Source organism: Mytilus edulis, chromosome 3, assembly GCF_963676685.1.
Source record: "Mytilus edulis chromosome 3, xbMytEdul2.2, whole genome shotgun sequence".
Classification (NCBI taxonomy): domain Eukaryota; kingdom Metazoa; phylum Mollusca; class Bivalvia; order Mytilida; family Mytilidae; genus Mytilus; species Mytilus edulis.
In genome coordinates this window covers 6,308,189-6,318,480 of record NC_092346.1, presented here as the reverse complement: position 1 = coordinate 6,318,480, position 10,292 = coordinate 6,308,189, and the positions used below count along the sequence as shown (strand labels likewise).

General features: G+C 32.5%; 1 protein-coding gene across 4 annotated transcripts in view; it reads right to left on the bottom strand.

The window, feature by feature from the left end:
* LOC139514130 (serine/threonine-protein kinase MRCK alpha-like) overlaps nt 1-9,285 on the bottom strand; it is a 54,938-nt gene extending 45,653 nt beyond the window's left edge. For 2 of the 4 annotated variants that reach the window (XM_071302885.1, XM_071302888.1), the window contains exons 1-2: nt 8,667-9,279; nt 6,996-7,087 (exon numbers count right to left, since the gene is read on the bottom strand). In XM_071302885.1, coding sequence (XP_071158986.1) covers nt 6,996-7,087; nt 8,667-8,853 — 279 coding nt within the window. In that variant the 5' untranslated portion in view covers nt 8,854-9,279. Of the gene's footprint in view, nt 1-6,995; nt 7,088-8,666 lie in introns of all 4 variants that reach the window. The other 2 variants (XM_071302887.1, XM_071302886.1) reach the window with 2 other exon arrangements.
* Between the last annotated feature and the right edge of the window lie 1,007 nt (nt 9,286-10,292).

Genomic DNA, 10,292 nt, shown 5'->3' with positions numbered 1-10,292 from the left:
ACCCCTTCTGGTAACCAGATGCACCGCAGGGCTTAGCTTTATACGACCGCAGTGGTCAAAACCCTGAACAGTTGGGGCAAGTATGGACACAACATTCAACATTGATACAGCTCTGAATTTGGATTGTGATTAAGTAGTTGATACATCATAGGTTTCTGACACAGAATGAATGTGGTCTAATGAACTTAAAATATTTTTTTTTGCTATTGAGCAATACACTATGCTGTTGAATATTAATCCCCTAAAAAAACATTTTTGTAGAAAAAAATCTTTTAAATTTCTGAAATCTGAAAAATTTTACACCCTACCCCCACCCCCTCCCATATTTTTTTTTTCACCTCCCCCTTTTCCTTATTAAAAAAATAATCTCAAATCAAATTTCTAATGGAGTTGGCAACAATAAATACTAATGTAAATACATCATAAACATGATAAAATATTAAAATATAAAATGATATATAGTCATGTTTAAAATTAATATTAACCCTTTCACCGATTGCTGCCCAGACTGAAGCTACTCTGAGACGATGGCTTCCCTGGCTACTATAACTTAAGTGGGAGATCTTCATAATAAATGTCAATAAAAACTTGTTTGTAGTTATTTATGTATTTATTTCTTTCACTAACACTATGTTCACAGTTTTGTTCATGTTTTGATAATTTTTTCTTCATAAAATATTCAAAGGAATAGGGGCAATAAGGCCCTTATTTGGCCCAAAATTTACTGCAAATTTAAAAGTTATCATACATATTTTTAAATTACTGAAAAGTATCTCAGGTAGAAGGAATTCAGAAAAACAAAATAGTTTTGGACATTTGAACAAGTTATTGTGGCAACAAATCATGCCTTAATTTGCATATTTTGTAAAATTTTGTGATTTTCCTCGTTTTTCATCAAATTTTTCGATTGGAAAAGTATGTGCGCACCCAAGAAACAACTTTATATTTGGTGAGATTTTGTCAATAGTAATAATAAAGCCTCAGTTAAATTAATTTGTTGTTTCTTGGCTGCGCACGATGTTTCCACAATAGAAATAAAGATGGAAAACTGCATAAATTCTGAGTTGTCATCGTTTTTGTGAAAACAGTACATATTATGACGTAATTGTGACGTCATCACATAAGAATCTTAATGTTTTTCATTTATATTTCTTGACCCTATGCAATTCTAAAGATTATGTGCCAATTTGAACCAGGTGCTCCGCAGGGCGCAGCTTTATACGACCGCAGAGGTCGAACCCTGAACAGTTGGGGCAAGTATGGACAAAACATTCAAGCATGATACAGCTCTGAATTTGGATTGTGATCAAATTTTTGACATTACATGGTTTTTTTTTTACACAAAACAAATGCCAAGATTTTACAAATCAATTAAAGATTTCTTCTTCAAACTTTTTAAATCTAAAATTAAATAGTTGACACAGCATAGGTTTCTGACACAGAATGAATGTGGTCTAATGAACTTAAAAGGTTTTTTTTGCCTTTGAGCAAATCACTATGCTGTTGAATATTAATCCTCTCAAAAAAATGTTTGAAGAAATTTTCTTTTTATTTATGAAATCTGAAATGAGAAAAATTTAACCCCCCCCCCCCCCCCCCCCCCCCCCTTTTTTTTCACATCCCCGTTTCCCTTTTTCAAAACTGATATCAATTCAAATTTCTAATGGAGTTTGCAACAATAACTACTCATTTAAATACATCATAAAATATTAAGATGTAAAAAAACTGCTTGTTATCACTGAATGGTAAAGATTATTTAAATTTATCAGTTGGTAGTAAAAAGTGTATATACATTGTATATTATATATAACAAAGATTTAAGTTGATTCTGGACAAAGAAAGATAACTCCAATTAAAAAAAATTCTTGCTATTGCACAAATAGGATATTTCTTGCTTACTATTCTGGACAAAGAAAGATAACTCTAATTAAAAAAAAATTTGCTATTTCACAATATTGTGCAATTAGATATTTCTTGCCATTGCACAATACTGTGCAATTGAAAAGACTTGCTATTGCACAATACTTAATATAATAATTTTATATCCTGATTTGGACCAACTTGAAAACTGGGCCCATAATCAAAAATCTAAGTACATGTTTAGATTCAGCATATCAAAGAGGCCCAAGAATTCAATTTTTGTTAAAATCAAACTTAGTTTAATTTTGGACCCTTTGGACTTTAATGTAGAATTTGAAATTTGAAAACAGGACCAAAAATGAAGAATCTACATACACAGTTAGATTTGGCATATCAAAGAACCCCAAGGATTCAATTTTTGATGAAATCAAACAAAGTTTAATTTTGGACCCTTTGGACCTTAATGTAGACCAATTTGAAAACTGGACCAAAAAAACTTCAATAATCAAGAATCTAAGTACATTTTTAGATTCAACATATCAAAGAACCCAACCGATTCATTTTTTGTCAAAATCAAACTAAGTTTAATTTTGGACCCTTTGGACCTTAATGTAGACCAATTTGAAAACGGGACCAAAAGTTGAAAATCTACATATACAGTTAGATTCGGCATATCAAAGAACCCCAATTATTCAATTTTGATGAAATCAAACAAAGTTTAATTTTGGACCCTTTGGGCCCCTTTTTCCTAAACTGTTGGGACCAAAACTCCCAAAATCAATACCAACCTTCCTTTTATGGTCATAAGCCTTGTGTTTAAATTTCATAGATTTGTATTTACTTATACTAACATTATAGTGCGAAAACCAAGAAAAATGCTTATTTGGGTCCCTTTTTGGCCCCTAATTCCTAATCTGTTGGGTCCTAAACTCCCAAAATCAATACCAACCTTCCTTTTGTGGTCATAAACATTGTGTTTAAATTTCATAGATTTCCATTTACTTAACCTAAGGTTATTGTGCAAAAACCAAGAAAAATGCTTATTTGGGCCCTTTATTGGCCCCTTATTCCTAAACTATTGAAACAAAAACTCCCAAAATCAATCCCAATCTTTCTTTTGTGGTCATAAACCTTGTGTCAAAATTTCATAGATTTCTATTAACTTAAACTAAAGTTATGGTGCGAAAACCAAGAAAATGCTTATTTGGGCCCTTTTTGGCCCCTTATTCCTAAAAATGTTGGGACCAAAACTCCCAAAATCAATACCAACCTTCCTTTTATGGTCATAAACCTTGTGTTAAAATTTCATAGATTTCTATTCACTTTTACTAAAGTTAGAGTGCGAAAACTAAAAGTATTCGGACGCCGGACGACGACGACGACGACGACGCCAACGTGATAGCAATATACGACGAAAATTTTTTCAAAATTTGCGGTCGTATAAAAAGTTATCAAACATTTTATTTTCTTGGGCCAAAACCAGGCCTTAATGCCCCTACTCCTTTTCAAATTTTCGGCATTATTGAGGTGAAATTCTCAAAATTCTGCTCTTTGACCCCAAATCGTAATTTTTTAACCCAAAACTGCAAAATTTTGAAAAATTTAACGAGGCTGCACAAATTCCTCACACTGAACGATGTCCATTCCAAGTGTTTTGTACATAAAACGACATTTTATGTCAAAAAAGTATACTAGTTTGGCTTCAATTCTTCCATATTCTTTCAAAAAAATGTTCCCTCATTTCAAATTCTCGTAAATTTTGTAAATTTCCTCTGATTTTGACACGGTTTTCAACAAACGGAAGCGCCATGTTTACACTTTCATCCAGGTATTCATCCAAAAAAGATAACTCATGTTTGCACTGTTTTGAGCGGGAAATATAAAAGAGGTATTCCGATCACGGTAAAACGGGACTCATCGTCAGCTGTCTGAAGCGTGAATCCTGGTAAACCGGGACTCATTGGCGAAAGAGTTAATAAACAGTAACTTAAAATAAATTTACAGCTACACATCTCAAGACAATCATCATTTCTTAATACATAAGTTTCAAGCAGTGTAAGGGAGGTAATCAAGTAATCAAACATATTTATAACAGTGTTCTTTAAATTTTAATTGAATTACCTCCCCTTCACTGCTTTTAAATTTTCTAATTGTCCTTTAACCAGAAAAACCCTTGTTTTCCCCCTTTTTTGTCCCTAATTGCTTGATGATTTTGAACCATAACACCCCCCCCCCCCCCCTGACCCATAACCATCCCTTTGTATTATGGAAACTTGTGGTATAATTTCAGAGAGATTTATATACACTTAAACACAAGTTATTGACTGAAAATTAAAAAATTGCTTATTTTGGCCCTTTTATTGGTCCAAATTCCTCCATATTTAGGACCATATCCCCCAAAATCAATCCAAACCTTCTACCTGTGGTATTTAACATTGATGATACAATTTCAGAGCAATTGAAATGCTTATACACAAGTTGATATCCTGAAAGTAGAAAAATGCTTGTTTTGGTCCCCTTTTGGTCCCCTAATTCCAAAACGGTAGGGACCATCATCCCCAAAATCAATCCAAACCTTCTTTTAGAGGTATTGAACCATTTTATAAAATTTCATAGAGATCCATTCACTTAAACTAAAGAAATTGTCCGGAAACCAAATGTGTCTTCGGACGATGATGCAGACAACATCATACCATTATACGAAAGCAAAAATGTTTTGCGGTCGTATAAAAATTAATAGAGATCTATTCACTTAAACTAAAGTTATTGTTTGGAAACTAAATGGGTCTTGGGACGATGACATGATAGCATTATACGACTCCAAAAAATTGATAAAAAGGGCAATTTTTATGTGTGCATGTAAAACAAATTACTTGGTAGCGAGTGGTCTAAATATTGCACAAACAACATTTTCCAAATTCCAAAAGACAAAAAATGTGAAAAGTATATTTTTTTACAAAACGCATTTGACTAACAGGTTGAACAACTGATGTTCTTTAACCTTTGCTGACTGCCATTGACGATTGCCAAATAAATTGATCTCAAGATATATATATATATATCTAGTCTATATTGATGAACGTGCAAATGAACACAAATGAGGCAACAGAATAAATATATGTGTTTTTTTCACCCTAGTTGACATGTAAAGAGGCTGGGACATGAATCATTGAGGCAAGGTTGGAAAGTGATATTTTTTTATTTTCATAAAAATTATGATAAATGCTCAGCTGAAACAAGATTAACGCATAAAGCTTTTTTCAACTTTTATCGAATCTGATGGTTTCATTTCAATAACAACTAAATACAATACACTTTATACAGACCGAAAAATGCAATAATTTAAACAAAATATACAACTTTTTCAACTTTCCTGAATAATTTATAAATATTTCCATTACACACAATGAAGTATACAAACACATGTTATTATACACTCCATGACTCTCTTTCAAACCCCCTGTCATTTTGCTGTGAAACTGATTTTATAATACTGAACAAACATTGAGGTATTGTTGGGGATTAAAAGGGTTAGAAGAAATTAAGAAACACTTTTTCAAAATAGGCAATATTGCAGGTTGAAAAGCTTTCTGAAAATACTAATTAGGTGCTGTTCTGTGCATTGGTCAAAAACAACAATATTTGATTTTTGAGTTACCTAAACTTCAGTGTTCTCCCCAGGCCGTTTTAGCGTCGCGGTACCGCGACGCTATATGTTTTTACCGTGATGCTATAATAATTCCCGCGACGCTATAATTATTCCCGCGACGCTATAATTATTTTGAAGATGCTATTTTACTTGTCCTCAATTTGAAATTTTATCTATTATCGATTATGATCATAATATCACCTTTAATTGTAATCCCTTTAAGTCGGACACTACAGGCAATTAAGAGATTAAATAGCTAGGTGTTAATTGCCCTCAGGGTGATAACTGTTTTGATGCGAATATCCCAAGCTGACACTTATGACATGACTAATACCACGGCACGTGTCTGCAATCACCAATTTCGACATGGAAAAATGCAATCACAAAACAATTCGAAATCTACGTTTTGTATTACGAAATTTGCAAAGATTGATTTTTATTTTTTTAATAAAAGGTCGTTTATTTGTGCAACTCTCCAAAAATTACTTTCTTTCTCTTCCGAGAGCGAGAATTTTGGTTTAGAGCTAAAATTAGTTTAATACTTCTTTCAAAAGTTATCATAATTGGCTTAAGTTTATGTTTAATCTATTTAATGCATTAAAAGCGTCTTATTCATTCACAATCTCTTGTCAGACAATGTTTATTCTCGGACTCCTTTTCGTAAATTTTTCCACGGCCGCCATTGCACATTTTTGGGAAAACTACGAATCGGAACCGGACCAGATATGACAAAAATCCGCATTTTCACGATAATGACAACAGATCGAAAAAATATACCAAGAGAGAAAACTACGCATTAACAGACTTAGTATTTGTTAGATAACTTTGTTAAAAATACATATCATTTTGATGTAAAGATAAGAATCAACTGGGACTAATTGATTGAGTGCCATGAAACAATGAATTTCATAAACAAAACAAAAAAAGTTTTTAAATTGATTTTTTTTTTGCTACTTTTGCTACTTTATTTTTACTTAATATAATATAAAAAATAGCTAATTTTGTGTACTAGATATTTAGTTTTGTATATATACAGCTTGCACTTTAATGAACCATTCATTCATTTGACTTATTGTTGGGTAACTGAAACCACATATTTATTTTATTTGGCACAAGAGGAAAAAAATAATTCTGTAACTATAAATGAATAAAGAAAACATAAACTGAAACAACTGTTTTTGTGGTTATAGTTTAATTGTATTCTCAGTTGTGAATACATTTTTGTATATAACAATATAAACTAAAACATATAAAGGAAAAAGAGCATCGACGCGACGCGACAAATGACATTAAAAAAAATACAGTTATTTTTTTTTACGCAAAATGTGATGCTATCCAAAATTTCTGGGGAGAACACTGAACTTTAAAACAAACATACACTAAGTCTAATGTTCAAATTTCAGTAAAATGAAATATGCCAAATACGGCAGTAGATAATGGCACCTAAATCTTTTTGTTCATATATACATAACTTCAATGACCATACCTCTCCAAAAGATCCTCTTCCTATAATTCTCACTGTCTCAAAATCATCTCTATGGAGTCGAAATTCCTTGACCCTGTTTACAATTGGTTTAGCTGAAAAGTTAATTGAAAGAGAAACATGAAATTACAGTGAATTTGTAGCCCTATGAATTAAGAAGTGTTTTATTTGCACTTCAACTTTTACCAATTACAAAAAAAATAATCATGGTTTCCAAAAGTTCTGACATGTATGATGACACATAGCATGGAAATTTCAGTGAAACAGATACATGTACTTGCCAAAAAAGGAAAGAGGAGCTTTGATAGAACAAGTATGCATTTATGAATACCAGTATGACACTTTAAGACCAACATTCAAGGTTTTATTGGTTGTGTATAAATCCTAGTTAGGGTTGAAGGTTACCCCTAGGTATTTTGCTGTTGTTTCATGTTCAAAAATCTGATTGTGTAATGTGTAAATAAATGACATTAGTGTAATTCTTTTGTTTCCAGGCATTAGGAGGTAATACCAGATACTTTTACCCTTCTATGCTACATGTACATGTACATGTATGGATAAGTTCCACCTTAAATAGGATTTTTTTATATAAAGTATGCATGGAATAAATTTAAAAGTACCACCCACAAATGGGAAAGTATTTGTACCAGTCACATGATTTGATTGAACACCATGGCCATTTGCCATACATACATGTATGTAGTTCCCCCCATGTTGCTAATTAGTTGAGATCTTTTATATAAAATCATTCTTCACCAGCAACCTATCATTGGATCAGGGACTGTACATCAGAAGTATGGAATGTTGAGCAAGACCATACAATATTGGGTATAAGCAACAAATGGTCATAATAGGTTTATATTTTCAATAACAGAGTTTAGCTCAGCTAATTATACATGTATCATCACATCTGATATTTAGAAAGAACAGGCTTCTGCACTGGGTTCAACTTAAAAGTCTGAGAGATGCATTTTTACATGAATGATTATATTTAACTTAAGATTACCAAAAGTTCAGACAGCAGAAAAAAACCCAGAAATAAATCAGATTGCCACAAGTTGATATCTTTTAGTTTTAGCCTAAAATAATAGACCTATTTACACTAATCTTGTACATGTATGCAAATTTGTCTGCCAGAACGTACATGTAAAATCACACAAGTTCCTGTAAACTTTAAATTTACATCACAATTTTAAAATTTTGACGTCACAAATAAAAAGTGATTGTTGCTTGACGTCAGAAAGTTATTTGGATTAGATTTTAGGTCATTCGGAGACAAAAAAATCAGCTTAATGCCAAAAGTGCATATGTGTTTATACATCTTATCGCTATTTGTCTGCAAGTACAGTTCCTGTAAAATTTTGACGTCATACATGTAGTACAAAATGGAAATATGATAGTTGTATGACATAAATAGTTCAATTAGCACAGATTCCTGAACAACAATAAGGCTTATAGATGCTTCTTGGTCCTCATTCATGTTTTCACACATTATAATGTATACACGTCTTGTTATAATGTCAGTTGATTCAGCCAGCAGTATCAATTGATTTGAAGTTTTATAGACTTATCTTAGGAAATCAACCAGTGTATGCTGAGTCTTGCCTAGTGACCCATAAGTTATACCCCATTGCCAGTAATAGGACTCTACTATAATATGACTCATAAACTCACCAAATTCCACAAACTCCGAGATATTTTTCTCCCTCCGCAAAGTTGTATTGCAGCACTCATCATATAGCACTACAAGAACATCAAGAAGAGTCTCGATGCTTAATGCTTGTCCTTTGCTATTCTGGAGGTCAGACATATAAAGATGTGTAAGCTTTTTCACTCTGTCCTCTGCAGACATGTTTAGCATTTGCAAAATAATCTTGTAGTTATCGTTCTTGGTTTGTAGACATATTCCAAAGAATTTACGAAAGTTCACTAATTAATTAACCCGGACAAGTTATATATTTCATAATTAGTAATTACTTGTATGCATAAGTTGCTCATATAATGAATATTTCACTTGCTCCGATGTAAAATGGACAATGTTATTGAAAAAATGTCGACTTCCGTACTTTAGTGGGCTCGTTTATGGTACAGAAAAAATAAGATATGAAACAATATACATTATAAATGGAGACGGGTAAATATTATGATAGACACTTGTTGTTTAACATTAAACTTTAAGCCTTGAATGTTCATATTTGTTGTTTACACCCTTGGCATTCCTGTTTTCATTTCGGGAGATGTCAACATGGCCGACAAGTTATCAATGGCTTATGGGAAACCGTTCTACGCAGGCGTTTCATGACGTCATTTTGTTTATATTTGTCGCACCTTGCACATGTTGAGAAAAGTCAAAGTCAAGTTGATTGCATAGTACCCCTGGTCTCTCGTTGGATGTTGACAAATTATCATGTGAGAAAACAAAATATATAAAAAGAAATAACAATACAAAACATCAAATTTTAATTCCATGAACAGTCCAGTATGACAACCGGTAATCGAAAAAAGGGGGAGGGGATCTACTCTGGCACTTAAAGTTTAACTTAAAGGCTTTATTGCTATCATGCAAAACTTTGAATCGAGACATAAATAAATCGGCAAAAGTGATTAACAAACATGGTAGACAATCATGAAGTCACTGAATAGTACACCTTATCGCTATTTGGAAATATGTCCCGCTTGAACTTTTGACATCATATCTGAGACTACTATAACACATAGTAGTCTCAGACATCATACAGCAATCACTTTTCTGGGGGGTTCTGATCCCGGATCCCTCTTACTGTTTTGTCAGAACCCTATATTCCGCTTACACTATGTATGTTAGCAATTCTCATTTTTTTGTAATTTCCAGTGTCCCGATAGACTTCATTTCCATTTGCATTTCACGTGTCATGCTTACAAAAAATTGGCAATCCCGCATCAAGCTTAGACCCCAATGAGACCCACTTTTCTTTCATTGTGGCATCAGATATTTTCAATTATGACCTCAAAATTTATGGAAACTTTTGAAATGTCCAGAAATAGCGGACAAATAGCGAGAAGGTGTATAGGAGGGAAGTAATGTCCTTTATCTTCATGGGGAAAACAATCTTTTATGGCTAGCGTTAGCTTCAAATTAGTTTAAATTTTACCATGATTAGTCAAAATATCCTTATATAATGATTTGTTATGGGTCTCAATTAATTATCACTACCGTTATTTTTGGAGAAAAAAAATACTTGATTTGTCAAAATCAGTCAATATTTTTTTCCAGGAAAAGAAATTGTACATTTTATTGTCATTCAGAAAAAATAACTGTTA